The sequence below is a fragment of the Danio rerio genome, chromosome 24 (assembly GCF_049306965.1).
Source record: "Danio rerio strain Tuebingen ecotype United States chromosome 24, GRCz12tu, whole genome shotgun sequence".
NCBI lineage: Eukaryota > Metazoa > Chordata > Actinopteri > Cypriniformes > Danionidae > Danio > Danio rerio.
The window spans coordinates 37,552,501-37,578,117 of NC_133199.1; the positions used below are offsets into that span (position 1 = coordinate 37,552,501).

At 35.6% G+C, this 25,617-nt stretch overlaps 1 protein-coding gene across 1 annotated transcript in view; it reads left to right on the forward strand.

Moving 5' to 3' along the window:
* Positions 1-632: 632 nt before the first annotated feature.
* Positions 633-25,617, forward strand: part of si:ch73-173p19.1 — a 35,405-nt gene continuing 10,420 nt past the window's right edge. Inside the window, exons 1-12 of the mRNA XM_002660922.8 lie at positions 633-745; positions 3,313-3,419; positions 8,633-8,760; positions 8,972-9,132; positions 10,701-10,859; positions 10,951-11,398; positions 13,350-13,451; positions 17,361-17,451; positions 18,806-19,023; positions 20,510-20,752; positions 22,246-22,344; positions 22,426-22,619. Of these exons, the coding sequence (XP_002660968.3) occupies positions 731-745; positions 3,313-3,419; positions 8,633-8,760; positions 8,972-9,132; positions 10,701-10,859; positions 10,951-11,398; positions 13,350-13,451; positions 17,361-17,451; positions 18,806-19,023; positions 20,510-20,752; positions 22,246-22,344; positions 22,426-22,619 (1,965 nt within the window). The 5' untranslated portion in view covers positions 633-730. The remainder of the gene's footprint in view (positions 746-3,312; positions 3,420-8,632; positions 8,761-8,971; positions 9,133-10,700; positions 10,860-10,950; positions 11,399-13,349; positions 13,452-17,360; positions 17,452-18,805; positions 19,024-20,509; positions 20,753-22,245; positions 22,345-22,425; positions 22,620-25,617) is intronic.

A 25,617-nucleotide genomic window follows, 5' to 3' on the forward strand; every position in this document is an offset into this window, starting at 1 on the left:
ATATATATATATATATATATATATATATATATATATATATATTTTTTTTTTTAATTTACTGAATTTCCAGACCATATTTAGTTCCAAACATAAACTTATTTGCCCAAATATGACATCTGTTGGCCACTAACACTTATTGCATGCATAAAGAACAAGAAAAAACAAAATCAATATTTAAATAAGTTAACACAAACGACACTTGAGTTAAATTGTTGACACTTTATTTTTAATTAATGACAATTTATTTTATAATTAACACTTTATTGATTGTTTGTGTAATTAAAGGTATAGTTCACCCAAAAATGAAAATTTACTCACTATTTACTCACCCTCACGTGGTTCCAAACCTTTATGAGTTTCTTTCTTCTGTTGAACACAAAATTTGATATTTTAAAGAAACAAAACTCATGAAGGTTTGAAACAAGTAAATGGTGAATAAACTAAGACAGAATTTTGGATGAACTATCCCTTTAACTTGATAGAGACGCGCCTGTTCCTTTAAATGGACTCGAGCGAGCTGTGATTGACAGCCACAGCTATAGAGAGGATGATCAAGAGTGGGCGGTTCTAACTGCCAGTCATCCAATCAGCGTCGAGCGTGCAGTCCGGATGAGAAAGATCCCGTGACGTATGCGGTAACCATTCTACTGTGCGGACAATCAATAAACATCTTCTGCAAAGTGACAACAAACCTTCAAACCGAGCATTTTTGAGGATAATAAACACAACTATGGACCCCTCAGCGGTAAGCGAATACGTAGTTAATACGAAATGGATATAATGTCATTGAAAAAAAGCTCCATGCAACGCTAAATTAGCTTACCCGACATTGGTAACACATGAAAAGCTCTTCCAAGTCCATTAACTTTGTATAGACGATTATTATCCATACTATTTTAATATTTTCGCGTTAAGCTTTTAGTTAAGTCGTCATTGTTACTTTCAATATCTATGATTACAAGGAAATGCAGTGTAGGCCTAGAATCTGAAGGAAACCCCCTTGATACAAAAACAACATGAGTGACAAATATGTTGTATGATCCTTTCAGGTAACGTATTTACTTTATGGATGAAAAATATTTGCAATCAGATAAAAAAATAATTCCTCCTAGATTTTGAGTGTTTTTCAGGCAGTTATTAATGAGTAGACTTGACCTGCTATCACGGAGCAACAATTTTTATACTGATAATCAAAGAAATTCTTAAATAAAACAAATGTACATATGAACTAATGCATCCTTTTGTTTCAAAGTATGTTTTGGATAGCAGATATTTATATAATAATAAACCTGATCCAAATGGGAAGACCTTTTTTATTAAAACTATTTTACATGACGGTCAGATAAGAATGCATGTTTGATTGATCTATAGTTTAAATGTGATATTAATAACATTGCAATGTACAATAACTAACTGTCTTTCTGTCTATCAAAGTACTTTACCTTGTATATATACATACTGTATAGTACATTATGTTGTTTCAAACTGAACCAGGTTAAAGTCCACTGTGACGTGATATCTTTAGTCACATCATTAGTACTTTGTGCAACAACAACAGCAGAAAATCAATAATACATAGCATTTTGCTTTGTTTAAACCCATCTGCCAGATGTAGAATAGGGCTGCATGATATTGAGAAAAAAACTAACATTGCACTATTTTGTTTTTCTGCAATATATATTGCAATATTAAGGTAATTTCGTAAAATGATTTCAATAACTTTGTTAGGAAAGAATTCATGATTCTACATTACGATAATTTTGTTGGGAGTGTGAAGAGCGCATGTTTCTTGTAAAGTATAATAAAAATATTCCAAGCATAAATTAATACAATAGAACAAAGATACAAATGAAACAGCGCTTTATGGTTTTCTGGAGATAAGTATATTGAGGTAAAATAACAATGTGAAGTAACCAAATGTAAAAATAAAAATAAAAAAACACTGTGTAGCCTTTATTGTTGTAAGATTAAATACAATTAGTCTTTGTTAAATCTGCTATTTTTACAATTTCTCGTGCCCAAATGATTTAAACTAGCTTGAAAATGTACACTTATAATGAAAATCGACTTTTGTAAGCTGTTTGGACAGAACTGTGGGTATAGTGTGTCCACAGTCATATTGGAATGATATAAACCCAGCAAGTCTCATTTTTTAATTTCCTGACATTAAAATAGGGCCCAAATTCTATTGATGAGCGTGACGTAGGAGTGCCGTTTTCCCCGCCCACTGAATTGATTTACAGGTGCCATGTTTCTATAATAACATGTATACACATGTCCACAGAACTTTAATTTTGCAAATTAACTGGGATTAAAAGATCTGTTTCAACTCTCTGGGATGTTTATAAGTTTAAAATGTTTTTAAAATAGAGCATGTTTGTAATAAAGATAGTAAAATCGCTAATTCTTAACCACTATAATCACTATGGCCAGTCAGTAAACGCTAATATATATATATATATGTGTGTGTGTGTGTGTACAGCATTTGCATGAGATTCATCATTTCAGAAAGGCTTGAATCAACTCCACCACAAATACATGAAATAAACCTACTTGGTGTTTTTGACTAATGAACTGTATATCAGCTTTATTCGAGTCTCTCTCTCTGTCACTGACTGCTGTTTATCTGACATAATGCATGATGAGAAGCAGACACGCACGTGGGGGCGGTGGGCGGGGAGAAGTAGCTCATTTGAATTTAACCCTCCTGTCATGTTCACCTCCCTCCCCTTACTTTAGTGTTCCCGGTCAAAATTGACCAGTCTCTTTTAACTGCTCATAAATTGCTCAAAATCATTCTTTAGCTCTGAACAATGTCTCAAACTAGTGTTAAACATGAATTAATAGAATTATACGTAAAATAGCTGCATTGAAAGTAAAAATATAGGCATTATGAAACATTTTTTGTTTCTGTTGATTTAATATTATTTTTTTTACAATTTTTATTTAACATTATTCTATAACATATCAATTTGGGTGTACTCATTTTGGACTGTTATCATAAGTTTTTTTTTTATTAGATTAGCTCCATATTCTGCTTTAGTACTGACTAATCTAATGTATATGCACAAATATATTGTAAAGCTTCCTTTAGAAAATATTAATGTCTTTGAGAGATTGGTGTGGGGTGTACTTATATATGTTGTACACTGTAATTGATAATGTCAACTCAAACCTTGTTAAAACAACTTTTATGAATATTGTAGACAGTAAAATACAAATTCAGTTGTGACAAAAACTATTGAGAAGTATACAAGCACATATAGTACAGTACCTTTGCACTGGAACTGATGAAGTTTTCTTGTTTTCTAGACCATAGGTGGCTTCATCAGCACTCTGACGGAGATGGGCTTCAGTCATGATCAGATACAGGCAGCGATGCAGGCAGGATTTTTTTCTGTGACAGAAGCGGCTGAATGGTATGTATTTCAGGATGTCACATGCGTTATTTCGCAAAACAAAAAGAGACACCAATTATGTAATCAGAAATGCACTGATTTCGAAATGTGAGGTTTTGCTTATAATGCGAGATGGACAGCCGGATTTTTAATTTTTTTTATAATTTGAATTATTTTGACTGAGGACTTATGGATAAACACAAGAAATTCTACATTATTATGCAAAAATCACTTTCATAAGGGGTTTGAGCACAGTTGTGTAGCAGCAAATTGTAAATATATCGCCAGCCTCTAATGGTAAAAATTAATTAGTTCATAATCAATTAAAATCACACCTTAACCAGAAACACTTTGATTGATATTCTCACTTTGTTTATGTCATCAGAGGGGGAAAGCCCCACCTGTTAGTGATCGCTAGCCTACTAGCATAAACAGCCCTGAGTGAGAAGCAGCTGTTTGCCATTAGGCTTTTCACACCATACTTGAAGAAGATCAATTTTTATGCTGTGTTCACACCAGACGAATAAATCGCGATATTTATTTGTAAATAGACGCCCGGGGCCTCATGTATCAACGCTGCGTACGCACAAAAACTTTGCGTACGCCAGGTTTCACGCTCAGAATCGCTCACGTTTGGATTTACTAACGATGAACTGAATGTGGGAATGTGCGCAGCTCCACGCCAGCTTTATGGCTGGCGTATGCACATTTTTTGTGCATGTCTGTTTTATTTCCATTGGCGACTCCTAGAGGCAGTTGTGTTAAATTGCACTCTACAAAGTGTCTTCTCAGCTTGTATGAGACTGGTTCATCCGCATGTCTAGTATATAAGGTTTGCGTACTATACAGTTGACCATCCAAACATTAAAGCGCAATTTGCAGCGGTCGCCAGTTTTTCCAATGTAATCGAAGCAATCTACTGCAAACACATTTCTATAAAGGCACCATGATCTGAGGATGAACTGGCTTACGTGAATCAGAAACATTTCCATTCAATAAATGTGCAAACTAATTTTTATGCACAGACTTATTAATGATTCCTACTTGTCTTTCTCATGATAAAGAGTATATAGGCAAAATCTGATATGTAGCGGGGAAAAAAAAGAATAAGTTCATCAGCCGCTGGATTCGAACCGAGTTCATGCTTAAACGTATCGAAACATGTTGCCACGGGTTTAGCGAGCAGCGCCACTTGGGCTGTTAAAACACTCCAAAAATTTTACACCTATAGATCTCACGATTTATTTTTTAAATCCACTCAGTGCGATGTTCAGACCCAACCGCATTAGCTGATCTCTCCCCACTATATATAAAAAAAAACCCTCTCCACTCAATTTTTTTCTTTTGTTGTTAATTCCAGAGGACAAACTTGCAAATAAAACAGCTTTTCTCCGGTCTATCTCCGAAAACAGCACCTTCAATTCACATTCTGTTCAAAGTTTCTCTTTTTGCTTGATTTTGCCATTGCTTTTTCGTTGGGTTTTGCCAAAGTAGAGTCATTAGCATATTCATACGGGGGCGGAGGCAGGGAGGGGTTTTGTGCTCGTGCATGTTGCGCTCAGTTTCACGTTCATTCAGATGTACAAACAGAATATGCGTGAGATTTGGCGTACGCAGTGTTTCATACATCTGAATTTTTTTCTGCATACGCACATTTACAGCTTTGTGCGTACGCAATGTTTTAGTATGATTTCCACGCAAGTCTTCGTACATGAGGCCCCTGAACTTTTTGAATTTACTTGCTTCATTTGCACGTCAAATTTGCTTCCCAATAGACGCTGCTTCGTGTCATGGGCTGGCTTCTGTCTGCCCAGTGACTCTAGATTTGTTGCCAAATGGCTAAGAGGGTTTTATTAAGATAGTAGCTGTGCTTCAGGGGGGCTGAAAAATAGCGTAGATTCGTTCGGTGCCATGTCTGAGTCCACTAGATCAGTGGTTCCCAACAGGGGATCGGGGCCACAAGAGGGCCTCAGCAAGCTTTGTGGCGGGTCGCGTCATATTTTTACATTTTTTAGCAGTGGAAAATTAGGAGAACGATCATGTTGCCTTAGTTCATTTTATCCCCTGGCTGACCAAAAAATGGACAAATTTGTAATTCGTCTTCCACATACAAGACGAGTCTTACTTATTCACCTTCAGCAGCTAATAGTTTTGACCCAAGCATACTGGACTCAGTTGAGGACACATTTCAGCTCGCATCGCTAACACGAAATACAGGAAATACCAAGATGGTTACCTGAAGTATAGTTTTATTCCATTTTCACGAAGCAAATCCACTGTGCATTATCTGCACCAAAGTTCTTGTTAACAAATGCAAATATATTAACAAATTAATAAGACATTTGCAGACGACTCATCCCCAATACCGTGACAAGCCAAGAGCATTTTTTTGAGCGCAAGGCAAAATAATTAACACACACCCAAAATTAGATGAGGGACGTCATAGCTGCTGACAAGACACTTTTAAAATTATTGTACACCTGTTAAATAAAAATAAATAAATCAGCAAACCAAAGAAAGGGCATACGATTGCAGAAACTTTGATTTCGCCATATGCAACAGAGATTGTCAAGGAATTATTCGGAGAGGATAAATCAAAACAACTGGCCAAGATACCATTATCAAATAATTAAGTCACACGTTGCATCAGAACAATGTCAGAAGATGTGAGGGATCAGCTTTGTGCGCGACGTGAGGATGAATTGCATCTTGCCTGTCAAAGATTTCTCCACGTGTTGACCAAATGATTTCTCACTGCAGTGCACATGCCCTTTTTAGTCTTGGATAGAAAGTGCCCTTCCAAAATGTTTAAAAGTGCCCGCGCGACGCGGCACACCGGTCCCACCCTTCAGTAGGCGCACGACAACACAGCTCTTGAGTACGCGCGCGACAACACAGCTGATCAGTACGTGCGCGATAACACCGCTCTTCAGTACGCGCGCATCCACTCTGCAGTGGGTGAAGGAATGGAAGTTTTGATTGAGTTCCCCCAAGTCATACTGAGGGTCTCAACTGCTTTCGCTCTAAAGCCAAATGTGGTTCAGATTTGTGAGAAGAAGCGCTGTCAAGTCTCTGGCAGCAAGGAGTAGGCAAAAGATGCCATGTTCAGAAGAACTGTTCATAATCTTCACTCAATGTTCTATTAATGTTCAGGACACTTCATGTTCAGAAGAAATAATTAAAACTGTTAATAATGACATTTGAGGACTTTTTTTTTGTGAAATCCCTTATGCGGCCCAGCCTCACCCAGACTTTGCCTCCTGCGGCCCCCAGGTAAATTGAGTTTGAGACCCCTGGTATAGACCATCATATTGGGGTGATACGAACACACCCAGTTCTTTTTTTTTAATTTAACAACATAAAAATGGTGGACCAATTAGAGCGGTTTTCAGACCGACCGCACCATTACGTAGGAGTGCGGTCCCCCCACCCACCGAATTAATTGACAGCTGCGCGCATTAACATGTTCCGGTAGTCACGTGTATATGTCAACAAGACCAGGCAGACATACGCAAAGCAACTGGGAATAAAAGGTCTGTTCTGTTCGCTAGGATCAGCAATCATCATCAAATGTGATTAATAGTCAGTTTCACATGTTTAAAGTGTTTTATAACAGTGCACGTGTGTAATTAATTACAGCGATTTACTTCAGCTTTACTTCATCAGCACAGCCGCGTGTCAGAACAATTATAAAAGAAGACGCTTCAATCCTGGTTTGTGGACGTTAAATCAGGTTTATTTTGTACATTAACATCACAGATATCCACACAGTACTGAAGGTTAGCCTGTATCCTGTCACATTTGAGGGCAAAAACAGTGCTAAGCGCTCTCTGTCTGTCTGCCTGCCTGCCTGCCTGCCTGCGTGTGTGCGTGTGTGTGCACGCGTGCGCGCGTGAACTTTTGTAAAGATATTGTGTTTGACTCATCAATGCAACTTCACAATACTTATTAGTAAAGATTAGTTCTTACTGTAGTATTTCTCACAAACGCTACGTGAGACCTTCTTCCTTTAAGTCTGTCTGTTGTCTGACGCAGCCGAGGGAGGAGATTAAAGCACATGGGAAGGCATGTAGAAACACTAGGCGGGAAAGACTCGTGTTAAAGGCGCAGTATGACAAAACCACCCCCTGCTGGAAATCAGTATAAAACAGCATCTTGTAAAAGGTGTAATGCAAAGTCTGATGGGTGTTTTGAGCTGAAACTTTATATACACATTCTAGAGACGCAAAAGCCTTATATTAAATCTAAAAAAGGGGTAACCTAGGTGCCCTTTAAAGGCTCAAGTTTTCCAGTTACGAATAGTACTACTGATGTTTTGCTTTTTGCCTTTTGCTTGAAAACAACCTTTTTTGTCATCCTTACTGCAAACTTATATGAGTGATAGCATCATTTAAGGTTGAGTGGGGCCTTACAATATTTTCTGGGGGAAAAGGGGGTCTCAAGCAAAAAAAGGTTGGAAACCACTGTGCTAAATCCCTTCAGAGGTGCACCCAACTCCTCCAGAAACTATACCTGGATGACGGAGGCTTTCAGCTGTGCTTCAGAATGAGCCGAGCCCAGTTTGATGAGCTGTTGTCCGATGTCGGCAAAAGGATTTCCCCTCGGGACACCAACTGCAGGCGCAATGTCATGATCACTCCAGTACAAGAGCAAGCTCATAATTAGTTAACGTGGCGGGAATTTTCCAACTTGAGCAATTCATGCGTCAAACGCACAAAACACACTACTCGTTGCGCTTCATTCACACAAATCACATCATTTGCGATGCCTCATTCACCCGAATCATGCCGCAGGATGTCTATTCGTGTCTTTGCATTGACTTAACATGTAAATCACTTATGCTTGATGCTTCATCCCCATCTGGTGTGAATGCAGCATTAAAAGAGTGCTGGAAGCACAATCGACAGTCACCAAAACGGCACTTTTTTTAAGTACCTATGAGGGGGAAATCACTGTCTTCAGAAAAGTTTAGATATGTTTTTTTTTCTTTTAGATTTTCTCTGTATAAAGCACTTTGTTTACTATGTAAGTGCCATCTACTGGTGAGGAGTGTACTAGTATTTTTATCCAGCCTGTCTTCTGTTTTGTTTGGTACAGGTATGTTTTATGTAGCATAATTTGACAAAGCTAAAATCAGACCTTTATGATTTTACTTTATATTTTGAAATATGTTATTTTTGGACATTGTGTTTGATTGTAAACTCATCTCATTTACTCTCTTGTTTGCTCTGAAGGCTTCTGCAGGGTGGCAGTCCAAGACACAAACTAGTGAAGCAGCCATCAGGTCCACTAGAGACGGCGTTTTCTGCATTCAACCCTCCAAAAGATGCTGCCAGCTCTAACAACAACTCTGAAGCAACAGGTAAACACAGGACTGTCTGTTCACTTACTGGCACAAGACCTCTTTCACAATTGTATAAACATTCTTCTGGGAAGCTAAATGAGATTTACTCTATGTCTGTGAGTCAGAGGTCATGTGATTTTGAGATCATTAGCTATATGTAAATACTGGATTCTAAAGTGTTATGCAATGCAGAGAAATGCAGAAATTCATTCTTTTTGGCCTTGTTTAGGTCCTTCTTTGGTTTTGGCACCTCCATCTGTGAACGCTCAGACAACAAAAGAGCAGCTGCCTCTGGAAACACGGATCAAGCAGGATAAGAGTAATTTTCATGAGCAGCAGAGGCAGAAAGTGGCCCAAGAGGCTCGAGCAGAAAGAAGACAGAAGAAGCAGGTGAATCACTGAAACATTTAATATTTTTACAGTATAGCTCTAAAATTGAGGGTTAGTTCACTCCAGTAGTGAAGTGGTATTATTTTCTTATTACAGAACTATTTTCAATACAGTGGCATATTATTACTGGCAAAAATAAAAAATAAATATATATATATATAAATAAATAAGGTTTTTTAAAATAACATATAGATAATTATTCATGAAATTTTGTTTGTTTTTATATAAATACTATTATGAGTTACAAATACATTTTTATAATCAGATTTGATAAAACTTTTATCATTTGCCTTTTTATTATTTATTTATGCATTTATATAAAACTGTTTTACACAAACGATGGGTGGATATATTTGAATTCGACAAAAAATATGTATCTTAGCATTATTATATATATTATTATTATTTTATTAAAGTGTGTGTATATATACAGTTAAAGTCAGAATTATTAACCCCCATTTAATTATTTTTTTCTTTTTTAAATATTTCACAAATTGTTTAACAAGGGAATTATCACAGTATGTCTGAAAATATTTTTTGTTCTGGTGAAAGTCTTATTTGTTTTTGGCTAGAATAAAAGCAGTTTTTAATTGTTTAAACACCTTTTTAGAGTCAAAATTATTAGCCCCTTTAAGCTATTTTTTTTCTATAGTCTACAGAACAAACCATCCTTATACAATAATTTGCCTAATTACCCTAACCTGCCTAGTTAACCTAATTAACCTAATTAAGTCTTTAAATGTCACTTCATAAAAGTGTCTTAAAATGATCTAGTCAAATGTTATCATCATGGCAAAGATAAAATAAATCCGTTATTAGAAATGATTTATTAAAACTATTATGTTTAGAAATGTGTTGAAAAGAAATCTCTCCTTTAAACAGAAATTGGTGAAAAACAAACAGGGGGGGCTAATAATTCTGTGTGCATGTGTGTGTGTATCTAAATCAGAAAAAAAATATATATGTTATATATAAATATATATAATAATATATATGATATAAATCAGGAAAAAAATAAAAATACAAATAATAATAACAATAATAAATATATATATATATATATATATATATATATATATATATATATATATATATATATATATATATATATATATATAATTATTTTTATTTTTATTTTTTTCCTGATTTATATCGACTGGGGATGATCAAGTCTGTTTCTATGTAGTGCTCTGCATAAGTTATAATAAATTACATGCAAAAATACATTTTTAAATGTTTTCTGGGGACTCAAACAGTATTCAAGTACAGAAATTGGAGAATCAAATGTAAAAGAATCAAATGTAAAAATCAAAATAACAATCAAATCCAGCGATATGATTATTGCAGATACGCACGTTGCGATATGGATGCTCAAACAATATATTGTTTAGCCCTAATATATATATATATATACACATATATGTATATATATATATATATATATATATATATATATATATATATATATATATTACTGTGTGTGTATTTAAATGACAAAAAATGTCTAAACAAATTACATTAAAATTATTATATGATAAATTAGATTTTTAAATAAATATTTTAATCAGGAGCGTGAGTTGGTGTTGAAGAGGATAGCAGAGGACCGACGCAGTCAGCAGGAGAAGGCCCAAACTGAAGCCACAGCGGACACATCTCCCTCCAGTGCACAAGGGCAGAGACTGGGTGGACGTGTGGAGACCAGCGTGGACAACCACTGCATCCTCATGGTGTTTGTCATCTGTTCTCTAACAACCACTTCTGCTAAAATTATCCTGTTTATAGTCAAACGTGTTTGACGTCATTGTGTCTGTTTTACAGATCCGTCTCCCTTCTGGAGAATCTATGCGTGAACGTTTCCCGGCTGACACCCCTTTAAGTCAGGTTGTTGAATACATTGCCAGTCGCCACCCGTCACTCCCTGCCTTCTCACTCCTGCAAGGGTTTCCTCGGAAGCGTTTTGGAGAAACTGAGCTGACCTGCTCACTCCGCTCTCTGGGACTGACCCCCAACGCTGCGCTTTGCATACAGACCACACCCCCCGAGACGCCTCAGGACCCGCCCAGTCCTGCTCCACGATTGGCTGTTGTAGAGCAGCCGGAGGCAGAGCCACAGGAAGAGCCGATAGCTCCTCCCCAAGTGGAGGCTGGAGCTTTAGAGGAACAGGAAGTGCCTCCACCTCTGCCCCATCAGCTGTGGGAGGAAGCAGTGGGGTACGCTGGGATTCCTGGTGTCGGACCACCACTGTCAGGACCCTCTCACTTTTGGGGTAAGTTTGTTTTTTTATTTTATAGGTGACCAATTTTACAAGATTACAAATAATTACTGATGTCCTCTGAAGTTTCAGCTAAAAATACCCCACAGATAATGTTTTATAACTCTTTAAAACTGCCTCTTTTAGGCTTTGAACCTAAATGTGTCATTTTGGTGACTGTCGCTTTAAATTCAAATGAGATTGTACCTTTTTCAAAAGAGGGTGGAGCTACAAATGCGTATGTGAAGCATAGAGGAGGGTTCAGAAGTAAGACCAACTTCCTAATCTAATAAGGGAGAGATGGTCAGTAACGGGCAGGGCTTTCCCCTTCTGATGACACCTACAAAGGGGAATTTCAATCAAAGTGTTTCTGCATCAAGTGTGATTATAAAAAATATAAAATGAATACATAAAATATAATAAATATAAAATGAATAATACTGTTGCCACACAACTGTGTTTGAACACCACATGAAGTGATTTTATAAGTGATAATAGGTCCCTTTTAGTGTTTTTATTTTAGTGTTTTAGTTCATGTTAGTAGCTATGTTTCCATCCAAAAATGTTAATTATATTTATACACAAAACTGGAATATTAATGTTAGCGTTACATTTAATGAGACAAAACAATAGCAGCTTAATAATAATGATGTTGACAACACCCAATATTTTTTGGGTGTGTGTATATTTTGTTTTGGTTTATTTAAATGACATTATTATTTTCATTTTAACCTATTGTTTATATGTTAATGCTCTCTGTATTTGATATTCTTCTGAACTATTTTAAGTAAATGAGTAAAAAAGTTCCAATCATAAAAAAAAACATTGCATATTGAATATTGTATAAATCTTTCCCAAATAAAGCACCGTCCGTCCAAGGAGTCAAAGAGAAGAAAATCGTCACTCATAAATTGGCATTAAATTACAAAAATAAAAATAGAATTTTCTGTTGTTGGAGAGGCCACTGTGGGATATTTTGCTTATATAATAAATTGCATGTGCCTCAGAAAATAAAGACAACTAAATTAATGAACTTGGAGGCTCTTTGGGAACACAGTTCTGAATATAATAATAATATAGTAATAATAAAACTGAACCACTGTGATGACAGACTTTGGCTGAGGGATTTGAGAATGATCAAAACAACATAAAAACACAATTGCTCATCATGGCAATTCATTCAAGTGATTTCTAATGCAGTATTGCATAATGCACATAAAAATAGGTGGATGGAAACATTTTTGTATTTGATTAGTATCTGTACTTATCCAGAGCGAGCAGAATGGCTGCCAAAATCACTCTGGACCCCTCACACCCAGCACACTGCCTCTTTGAACTTTTACCTTCTGGTGGCGCTACAGAGCACTGCGCACTAGAACAGCCCGACACAGAAACAGTTTCTTCCCTCAGGCAATCCATCTCATGAACACTTGATTATAATAATTGTGGAACAAACATCACGACTTGCTATACACTTTATATAGACACATACACTTATATAACAACACACTTTACATGCCAATTTGCACATACCAGCTGCACATACAGTTTCGTATATAGTAATAAACATGTACATACTTGTCAATTTGCATATTTGCATTCACTACTTACTTCTATTTTAAAAATATATTTACTATCTGTTTTTTGTCCTGTCTCTGTAAATCTGTTGCACTGTAGAAGCTCTGTCATAATAACAAATTCCTTGTATGTGTGAACATACCTGACAATAAAGCTCTTTCTGATTCTGATTAGTTTTTAAAAAAGCTTTAAATCACAAAATTTTTATTTAAATTTGGCAGAAATGTCATCAGTTGTTTGCAAACTAAAACTACCTTTTGTATTGATTAATTTTCCAGAGAAATAAAAATTTTCAATTGGTCTTAAAACAAAACAAAACATGAAAACACTGCTTTACACAACCCTTATTTAAAGTGATTTTCTTTAATTGTGCATGCTCTTCTGACAGGACGAGGCCAGAAACTGGTGCAAGGTGATGCAGAAGATGAAGAACATTTGGAAAATGAGGAGCAACAAGAAGAAGAAGTTGTACCCCCATTTAATTTCGAAGGTATATAACAATTTACTTCAAGGAGATAGTTCATCCAAAACAGAAGATCCTGTCATCATTTACTCACCCTTTATTTCTTCAAACCCTCTTTGACTTTCTTCTGTGAAAATAAAAGAAGATATTTTGAAGAATGCTGGAAACCTGTAACCACTGACTTCCATAGTATTTGTTTTTCCTACTTTGGAAGTCAGTGGTTACAGTTTTCCAGCATTCTTCAAAATATCTTCTTTTGTGTTCAACAGAAGAAAGAAAGGTTTGTAACCACTTGAGGCTGAGTAAATAGTAAATAAATGTTCAGTTTTGGGGTGAATATCCCTTTAAGACTACATTTTGACTGAGGATTATTAGGTGATTTAAAAAAGAAAATTAATTTACTTTCTAAAAGTCTGTATGATATTCTGACTGCTTATAAAAAATGATAGCCAAACATTTTCAGGTACTGCTCTGACATTTGGGGTTGTTTAATATGAGCAGTATTGTATTAGTAATCACTGTGATGCATTAGACTTCAAAATAATAAAACAAGTGAAACATAATCTCCCTGCCATTAAATCATCACAATTAACATAATAATCAAAGCTGGCTTGATCACAATCAACTCTGCTGGAATAAAAAATAACTAAATGAAAACATCCCAGATAAAATGAACACTTTAATCAGGGATCAAAGAGGGATTCATGATGAGGCTGTAAACAATAGATGTTGATATCTGTTAGTCTGGAATGAGCTAAAAAGCTGGGCTCGCCGCATTTGGACTCCAATGAATCAGAAAAGGCCTTAATCTCTGAAAGGAAACACGGACTGTAATGCACGGAGAGTCTGCCAACAAGTCTGTAATTACAGAGAATCCTTTAAAAAATGCGAAAACGAGCTTTATCTGCTCTGTCTGAAGGTCATGATTCTGTAAATGCTTTATCAAATATTAAACAACTAAAACATTTGATGTTTTTATAATCATTGAGACATTCTCATTTCAGCTTTGGTTCCTGAATGTTCTCAGAATGTGTGTCGCTGTTCATAAATAAAACAATTAATGTTATCTGAATATTATTAGAGAACATATAGGTTTTAGAACTGTATTCTAAAGGCTGATTTATACTTCTGCGTCAAATGCCGGCGTATGCTACGGCGCTGACACATAGCCCTTCACCGTGGCCGTCGACATCGCTGAAGTGCACCTCTCAAAAAATGTAACTACACGTCGCAACAACGCGTAGCGCAAGCTCTGTGATTGGTCGGCTTGGTAGCGCCGATGAGTCTGGGTGGGACCGAGAGCCGCGCGAATGGCGCGAGCGATTGTTTACAAGTGTGGAGTCCCGTGAAGGAGCTCCGGATGGAAAGTTTTGTTCTGTGTTTACCTCATGGTTAAAGTTGTTGCACGTCCGCCAGTTCCTGCCTTAAAATGAGCGAGTTTGAGTCACTTGTACATCCAGGAAGTGTTCAGGAAAGCAAAACAGAAGCGAAGAAACTCGACACAGAGGAACATTTACACCTCACTGCCCACTAGCGTTTCGGAAGTGTTAATGCAGACCAACAGAGACGGCGTGCAGAAGTGTAAATGCACAGCTACGGGCGTTGCCTGCGCCGTGAGTTTCGCCGGTCACCTGACGCAAAAGTATAAACCAGGCTTAACTCATAATATGTTAGATTTTCCCAGAGATGGGTCGCGGCTGGAAGGGCATCCGCTGCGTAAAAACGTGCAGGATAAGTTGGCGGTTCATTCCACTGTGGAGACCCCGGGTTAATAAAGGGACTAAGCCGACAAAATAAATGAATGAATGAATATGTTAGATGTGCTCATGCTGAACAATTTGCTTCAATAACCACTGCTGTCAACCAAACTACTTGTTCAATAGTAGACATTATTAAAAATAAATAAAACGACTTGCAAACTACAAGTGTGTATGGGGGTTTTCCAGTACTGGGTTGCAGCTGGCTTTCTAGCACATGTTAGATCACATAAGAGATGACAGATCTTAAACAATCGCAGTACTGCTGCCTTTGGACTGCTGTGCTCAGGTCAGTCTGAATCACAGAATCCAGTAACCCGGTGTTGTCTTACGCATGGTTTTTAGTAAGTGACCAAAGTGTGAAAAATGCCGTATTAGGTAAGAGGTGAATGTCCTTACTTGTCCTAGTTTAGACCGGGTTATAAGTAAAAACCCATTCACCTCTCTCAGCTGATAAATCTCACTACTAGCGTCAAAGTCTGTCCATTCTCGCGTTTGCTAAAACTGCATAGTTTCACTGGATTATTCATTTGGAATCTACTGATGATGCTGTGAAGATCGACAGGGGAGATTGTGTGTTCATTTGGATGCGAAAGACACAGAATTGAACCGCAGCTGGATTGATTTAGCAGGCCGGCGTCTGAACATGCTAATATATGGTAATTAGCTTACTATCCAGTTCCTTCTACTGTGACTGTTGTTATATTGAGGCTTTGTAATTGAATGCTTGCTTCATTTGGTAGCAGCAAGATGTAATTTAAGTTAAATTTGTGCCTATAGATTGAACAAACATATCAATGAATGTTGTTGTTTTTTTATCTTGAATATCAGGAATTTTAGAATTGTGATTTCCAGGTCTGGGTTAATTGTTGAAATTAATACAATCTGAAAATCGTATGACTTTTAGAAAATATATTTTTAGATTATTTAAAAATGATTTGGGTATGATATATCTAGCGCCTTTACCATGTAGATTGTGTCAAAGCAGCTTAACATAGAAGATTATAGTCAATTTAAACTGTTCCAGTCCAGTTTTCAGAGTTTAAGTTCAGTTTAGTTCAGTTCAGTAAGGGTTAATGTTCACTACTGAGGGTCCAAACACTGAAGAGCTCTACAGATCCCGAACCAAGCAAGCCAGTCTGCTTCCCGAACTGTGCTAGGAAAGCTGTTCCAGAGTTTAGGTGCCAGATATGAGAAAGATCTACCACCTACAGTTGATTTTGATATTTTGGGAATAATCAATTGTCCAGAATGAATTGAGTGTAGTGGGCGTGAGGGGCTATAATACACCAGTTGCTCCCTCAAATTTCGGGGAGCTAAGCCGTTCAGGACTTTGTAGATAGTCAATAAAATTAAAAATTTTATACAATATTTAATAGAGAGCCAATGCAATGATGAAAGAACTGGAGTAATGTGATCACATAGTTAACTTAATTAACCCAGGTAATTCCCACTTCACTTTAAGCTGAATGCTGGCATCTTGCAAAATAACTAGTAAAATATTATATAAAAATGTTGAAAGTTTTAATTAGGGCTAATCATTTTGCCTTCAACTGTGTATATATTTAAAAGTGACAGTAAATACATTTACACCGTTAAACAAAAGCTTTTATTGTAACTGTATCTCTTAAATCCTAAATAAAAATCACTGTTTTTCCATGGAAGTATTAAGCACTCAGACAGTGTACAACACTGATAATATTAAAAAATATATTTGAATGATCATGTGACACTGAAGACCAAAGTATTCAGATCAGAACATTCAGCGTTACATTGCAGGAATAAAAAATTACCTTTTAAAATATATATATATTTGTCTGTGCCAGTGGTGTAGTGGTTAGTGCGTCGACAAGATTCCCGCCTATGCCGATCCTTTCCCTCTCTCTGCTTCCCATGGTTTCCTGTCAAATCTTTACTGTCCTATTCAATAAAGTAAAAACCCAGAAAAAACAATTGTTATAAAAAAAAAAAAAAAAAAAAAAAAATATATATATATATATATTCAAGGAACAAAAATTGTTATTTTAAATTGTGATATTACAAAATCACCATACTTTATGATATATTTTTTAGACTGAATACATGCAGACTTTATTTAAAACATTCATATGATGGCTAAAATAAATAAATAAATAATTACATTCACAAAACTCTAAAGCTGTGCTTCTCACTCTGACAGGACTGCCACGGTTGCCCTTCTTCATGGAGAACAGGGCAAGAGGAGGATTGGATCTGAGACATCACTGGCCAGAGCAGGGCAACAGACTCCGGTAAGATTCTCATGGCTCTAATGACTAAACTAGTAAGAGCTAAAAAAAAACAAAAAAAAAACAACAACATTATTTAGTGCACAGATAAATGTAAGAAAGAAATTTCGGTGTGACATTACAATAACTTCACAGCTAAATTTTGTTTCAGAGGCCAGATACTTTGACCTTTGATCTTTATTTGTTACACTTTGGGTTTTCTTTTTAGCATCATTGCTGTCTACGCTTGGAAAAACAAATCTGCTAATTTCCAAACTGACTAGCAGGAGTTTTTCATTATTTGAGTTTCTTAGCTCCTCCAAACCTCACAATGGTAATTTGAGTTTTCCTTTCTTTTTTGTTGGTGGTTTTCATTCTTGGGAAGAGGTAAAATGCGTAAATTTAAAATCATTGATGGCAGCTTTAAGCCTTTAGTAACAGGCCTGTGTAAAAATGTTTCATTCATTCATTTTCTTGTCGGCTTAGTCCCTTTATTAATCTGGGGTCGCCACAGCGGAATGAACCGCCAACTTATCCAGCAAGTTTTTACGCAGCGGATGCCCTTCCAGCCGCAACCCATCTCTGGGAAACATCCACACATCCACACACACACTCATACACTACGGACAATTGATCCTACCCAATTCACCTGTACCGCATGTCTTTGGACAGTGGGGACAGAAACCGGAGCACCCGGAGGAAACCCACGCGAACGCAGGGAGAGCATGCAAACTCCACACAGAAACGCCAACAGAGCCGTGGATCGAACCAGCGACCTTCTTGCTGTGAGGCGAACGTGCTACCCACTGCGCCACTGCGTCGCGTGTAAAAATGTTTCAGGCTTTAAATGGAGTTCTATGGAGTAAAACAGCAGATTATAGTGTGTATGTGTGTGTGCACGCTTAAATACACATACTTTGTTTACTATGTTCTGAGATCTGAGCTGCTTGTTTTGATTTTCTCAGACATATCAAAGTTTGTTCGCAAAGGACTCTCTCAGACACATACATTATACTCAATATAGAAGCCAGAAACTAAGCTTTCTTTGCACTGCAACTAATGATCAACAGTAAAAATCACACATTTTACTTTTTCCCAATAGGGAAAGCCAGCAACAATCAAGAACGCATGATTACATGTATATGGTGTCATGGCTTTGCAATCGAAAAAAAGGTCAATGGGGCAAAAAGCTAACAATTTTGCCCAGAGTTTATTGGTGAATCTTTCAAAATTTCCAAAGCATTTTCCCAAAATATGCGTCAAAATAAGATCTGTCACCAAAAATCATTTCATTTTCTGAAACACAGAGAAAGAAATGGGATGAAAACATCCCCAACAGCACAAGCGTTAATTGACTATGATTGGTTGTGTATTGAAGGGAGGTGGAGCCTGATGACCCAGCAGACCCTGATGAGGGTCGTGCGTTGCGAGGAGCTGCAGGTCAGGCTGCAGTGGAGCGTTTACAGCGAGGAGCCCATCATGATGAGCAGCATTCAACACACGGGCAGCCCTCGCCACCCAAAAAACCCTTCAAGACCCCCCGTGTGCCCTCTCTCTGCTCCATGGCCACCAGGGCCACAGTTTCCCTCATGACAGGTCAGAAAGAGTCCAACTAGTGTTGTGTATAGGATAAAAATTTCTAGTTGCAATTAATTACCGAAGCTTTTATCACGGTATACAATATTATTAGTGCAGGGCAAATGATTAATCGTAATTAATCGCATCCAAAATAAAAGTTTCTTTTGACATATAAATCAGAATTATTAGCCCCCCTTTGATTTTTTTTCTTTATTTAATATTTTCCAAATGATGTTTAACAGAGCAAGGAAATTTTCGCAGTATGTCTGGTAATATTTTTTTCTTCTGGAGAAAATCTTATTTGTTTTATTTCAGCTAGAATAAAATCAGTTTTAAATTTTTTAAAAGCCATTTTAATGTCAAAATTATTAGCTCCTTAAAGCTATATAAATTTTTTCAGATACAATAATTTGATTTGGTTTTTTAATAATTATTATCCCTAATATCAACAACTCAAACATTTAGATTTGATTTCAAATGAGAGGTTTTTTTTATTTTTTTATAGAAAAGTTTAGATTAACAAAAGCTTTTTGTAGTTTTCATTGAGAGTTTATTTATAATAACTAATGTTAATTATTAGAGCCTTGTAGCCCTATAAAGAGCTACGCAATTATTAGTTTATATTTTTTAGCATATTGCAGGACAGATTAACATGTCAAAATGTTCATGTTCAACTATTAAGCTAACCAATTAAATCTCCAAGCATTGTTTTCAGCTGTTATAAACTGCAAATACAATATTCCCATCAAAATATTCTTCATATTTTTATATTCTTAAAAAGCACTGCAAGTGTTAAATAATAGATAAGTATTCAAAGTACAGTTGAAGTCAGAATTTGTTAGCCTCCTTTGATTTTGTTTTTCTTCTTTATATATGTTCTAAATGATGTTTAACAGAGCAAGGAAATTTTCACAGTATTTCTGATAATATTTTTTCGTCTGGGCAAAGTCTTATTTGTTTTATTTCGGCTGGAATTAAAGCAGTTTGAAATTTTTTAAAAGCCATTTTAAGGTCAAAATTATTAGCCCCTTTAAGCTATGTATTTTTTTCAATTAGTCTACAGAAAAACTCATCGTCATACTATAACTTGTCTAATTACCCTAACCCGCCTAGTTAACCTAATTACCCTAGTTAAGCCTTTAAATGTCACTTTAAGCTGTGTAGAAGTGTCTTGAAAAATATCTAGTCAAATATTATGTACTGTCATCATGACAAAGATAAAATAAATCAGTTATTAGAAATGAGTTATTAAAACTATTATGTTTAGAAATGTGTTGAAAAAATCTTTTCTCCAGTAAACAGAAATTGGGGAAAAAATAAACAAGGGTGCTAATAATTCTGACTTCAACTGTATTTTGAAGTGCCTGTGATAACAATATTTTCACAATATACTGTGTTATGTCAATATAATACAATATTGCAACAATACAATTGAATATCGACAAATGTGTAGTGGTGTATCAGTTGTTTGAGTGCTGTATTGATCGCAGTGTTGTTCCCTCAGCTCCCAGCATGCAGTACAGCAGCAGTCTAGCATGTTTGACTCCAGAGCTGGCCGAACTCTTGTTGTCTCACATGGCACGCGAGCGTCTCCTACGGCCACGGACACTGGAGCTGTTTTTTGGCTGCCCGCTGCAGAAGTTTGTCCTCAACTGCTACCCATACACTACCAATGAGCTCCTGCGGCAGCTGAGGGCCTTTACCTGTCTCAAACACCTCAGCTTCCTTAACTCTCCACTTATTACAGGTGAGAGGAAAATCTCATACCAAAAAGAAATGAACAGACTGGTTTCTCACTTAAAATAAAAAAGATGCATTACCTTTTAAAATAAAAAAGGGCATTTACCCTGAGATAACCTTCTCATTATCTTTACAGTAATATTTTATATACTTTATATATACTTTATAACTGACATTTCCAAACATTGAACTTTTTTGCTTATTTTTAAATGTTCATTTTTAAATACTGAATTAATAGTAATGACTAGTTTTTCACTCTAAAAAAAGATGTTGTTTGTATTTTGTTAGGAATTTGTGCATTACCTTTCATAATTAATTTATTTTAGCCTGAGACATTTAGCCTGAGATTCTCAGTATCTTTACAGTAATATTTTATAAACTTTATAAGCAATTTATTTTACAGTTTTTTTTATATATTTTTATCAATTACATTTAAATAATGAACTTTCTTAAAAATTCATTTTTGATTTATATTTTTAATTAATAAATGTAATATTCAAATATTTTTTAATTTCATACAAAAAACACTGCAATATTATAATAAAAACCTAAATAATTGTATAATAATGTAATAGCGCATAACTAAATTAACAATAACCTCATGTCATCTTAAAATGAACCTAAAAATGACATTTATTTATTTTAAACAAATTTTTTTAATTGTATACAGTATAAATATTTATCATAATAATTTGACAAATTAAAAAATGTAACTTAAAAAAAAATATTCCAGGGGTGTGTGTGTGTGTGCGTGCGTGCGTGCGTGCGTAAAATTGTAATTTTTTTTTTAACTATGGTAGCTACTCGATACTAAAACAACACTGAATTATTGCAATTTTAAACAAAATTGTGCGTAATAAACAAAAACATAGCATCATTTTAAAATGATCCGAAAAACAGACATCATTTTGTTTAGTATAAATATGTAAAAAAACTTTCCAGGGATATTTTACTTTATTATAATATTTAATTTAAAAACTAAAGTAGCTACTAAATAATAAACCATAACATGGCGTCATTTTTAAATAATTCTAAAGATAGACTTTATTATGTTTAAACAAATCCAGAAAATTACATACTATAAATGTGTACTATAGTAAAATGTGAAACATTTTTAAATCGGCAGTTGAATGAATAGCATTTTTTTTATTTGAAGAATACATTTGTGTTTGTAGAATACCAAATATTAGAATAAAACAGAAAAATAAGCTATAGTGTTCGGTTTATTTTGATGGTCCATTTGTTGAATTAAGTTACATTGCTTCTACATAGTGACAAAACAATTGCATTACAACAAATGCTAAATAACAGTTAAAAGTGAATAATGAAATTACAAAGTCACACACACACACACACACACACACACACACAAACACACACACAGCAATAAAATAAAATGAAATCATACCATAAATCATTACATAATTGAATACCCCTAAATCTAATTAAGTATTGCTCTTTAATTGTATGAACTCATCATTTTTCCGTTTCGTTTTTCAGACGCTGGTCTTTCGGTTTTGTCCAATCTCTCCAAACTTCAGCATCTTAACCTGTCGTCTTGTAGCAAACTGACAGACAGCTGTTTGCAGCACATCACAGGTGAGACGGTGTTTTCCAAAGCACTTCCAAAACTGAGCGTCATGTACAGAAACATCATTCATTTTTTTCATCTGGTCTCAGGCCTGCGCAGTCTGACGTTTCTGGCTCTGGATCAGACTAAAGTGAGCGACGCGGGTCTGCTGCTGTACCTGCAGTCTGGATCTTCAGCGCTGTGTCAGCTGAGCCTCAATCAGACGGCCATCACTGAGAGCACACTGAGAGTGCTGCCCGCCTCTGTGCCACAGCTGCGGATGCTCAGTATCAAACACACCAAGGTCATTTTTCACATTTTGTAGATTTGGAGTGGACGGCTAATATATATATAAATATATATATATATATATATATATATATATATATATATATATATATATATATATATATATATATATATATATATATATATATATATATATATATTTATATATATATATATTCACGCTCCTGTGAATTTTTTTTAAAAATATTTCCCCAATGATGTTTTGTTTTGTTTTTGAAATTGAACTTTTTAATTTTATTTTGAACTTTTATAACCCACACATTATGAAATTTACAATACAAAATCAACATTCTGGAAAATAGTGTAAAAAATTTTTAATAATTATGTAATTCACCATTTCTAAATGTTAACACTGGGGTTCCCCAAGGATCGGTTTTAGCTCCGTTGTTACTTTCTATTCATATTAACGATTTAGGTCACGGAATAGAATCAGCTAAAATACACCTGTATGCCGATGACACAATAATACTGTATATACAGCAGCACATTCTTTAAACCAAGCTGTACAGCATCTACAGATTGCTTTTCAAGTATTACAGTGTACGTTGCAAAAAAGACTAAATACATTATTTTTAGCCGTGGCCGCACTAAGTTAACAGATCAGACAATAACAACTCTGAACGGTGTTCAAATAGAAAGAGTAAGCTTTTATAAATATCTAGGTATTTGGATTGATGAGAGATTAGCCTTTGATATACACATTGACAAGTTACTGAAAAAGCTTAGGCCAAAGTTAGGTTTTTATACCGGTCAAGAAATTGTTTTCCTTATAAAGCACGCAAAAAACTAGTAGAGTACATTTCTCTCTATAATGGATTATGGTAATCATCTTAATATGCACGCAGCCGCTACCCTAGAAAATTAGATTCTGTCTATCATGCAGCAATACGCTTTGTCACAGGTGCAGACTCACGGACACATCACTGTATTTTGTATGATTCCTTAGACTGGTTATCTTTATATCAAAGGAGAAATTACATCTGTACTTATTTATTTTAAAGGCTCTTTTAGGTAAATTACCATCCTATATTTTTAATTTATTAACATTTCACACCAACAACCAACACCCTAGATCTGGTTCACGTATTCGTCTAATAGTTCCAAGCGTACTATCAGAACTTGTGTTTTATACAACATCTCAAAGGACACCTGTAATTGTTTTTTATGAGCTGATGTTTTTAAGAATGGTGATTTTGTAATTTTGTGGTATTGTTTGTGATTTTTATATGAAACTTTATGTGCTGCCTGCCATCTTGACCAGGTCTCACTGGAAGAGGAGACAGAACTGTCTCAATGTGATCTCCTGGCTAAATAAAGGAAATAAATAAATAATAAAAATAATAGCAAAACAAAAAAATTATAGCAAATATAAAATATTAAATAAAACAATACAATATAACAGACCGTCAAATTGACAACCCTTCAATTTTCCTTTTATGTGCTCTCCAAATATTGCAAAAAGCCACCCCATTTCTGATTAAAAGTATGCGTGGAGTTCTGAAGTCTTGCCAACATATGTTCATATGATGCAGTAGAGGTCATCCATTCAATCCAGTCCTTAAAAGAGGGAGTATCTGAGTTCTTCCAATTTCGCAGCACCAGTCTCACAGCAATAATACATCTTGCGATGACTAGCCCAGCATGTGCTTTAGGTATTCTGTTCTGTAAAGTGGATGTATCACCAAAGAGACGGACTCTTGGGGAATAAGGTAAAGGTTGTCCCAGCCATTTCTCTAGGTTTTAAATAACCCTTGTCCAGAATGGAGCCACCAAATGAGTTCCATGTTAAGTGTAAAAAGGTGCCCACAGAATGACCACATTTCCAACAGTGGTTATTTTTCATTTATCCTATCCCAATGATGTTTAACAGAGCTAGGAAATTTTTCACAGTATGTCTGATAATATTTTTTTCGTCTGGAGAAAGTCTTATTTGTTTTATTTCGGCTAGAATAAAAGCAGTTCTTAATTTTTTAAAACCATTTTAAGGTCAATATTATTAGCCCCCTTAAGCTATATTTTACTTTGTCTACAGAACAAACCATACAATGACTTGCCTAATTACCATAACTTGCCTAGTTAACCTAATTAAGCCATTAAATGTCACTTGGAAACTGAATACTAGTGTCTTGAAAAATATCTGGTAGAATTTTATGTGCTGTCATCATGGCAAAGATCCAAAGAAATCATTTATAAGATATTTATGGGCCATTCTTCAACTATACGGGCACTTTTAGCCTTGTGAAGTTGAGTAAAAAAGCGTACTGAACTACTTGTTAACTACTTAACGTAACATATTTGTCTAGTTTTAAGATCTGTAAGAGGACAAACTTAGATTTTTCCACCGTGAACTGAGCAAATGTCAATTCCACCACATCTCAATATACAGCTTATTTTAAAATGAAATAAACGATGGCAGTCAAACATTAGCCCCTTTCACACATACAGACCTTTCCGGAAAATTGCCGGCAATTTTCCAGAAAGGTTGTATGTGTGAACAGGTCCTTTTTGAAAATACCAGTAAATTCGTTCTGGCTATTTTCCGGAAAGAGAAGTTGTAACATTACCGGCAATTTGCCGGAATGCTGCGCTGTGTGAATGCAGAAGGAAGATTACCGTAATAAGCGCGTGCACGTCTAGAACATGCTGACGTGAGACGTCTGCTTTAGCCAATCACAACAGTCAGACGCATTTACGTCCGCGCGGTTTGTGAGAATAAAAACCTTTGAATATTTTTCCAGACACATTTAGCTGCTAGAAGTTAGTCAGATCACGTTTATATGTTCTTCTTTATGCCAACTGTGTAAATAATCATCGATGAGATGCTTATGATAAGCCGTTGTTTGTTTACCTTCAAGCTTTGCGTGTGCCTGTGAAACAGCCTGTGAGCGCCTGCACACGCACATATTATGAACATCTCGACATGAGAAAGTGATCCTGCGAAAGTTGTTCACAATATTGATCATCCACAGAGTTTGTAATTTAGTCAAATGTTT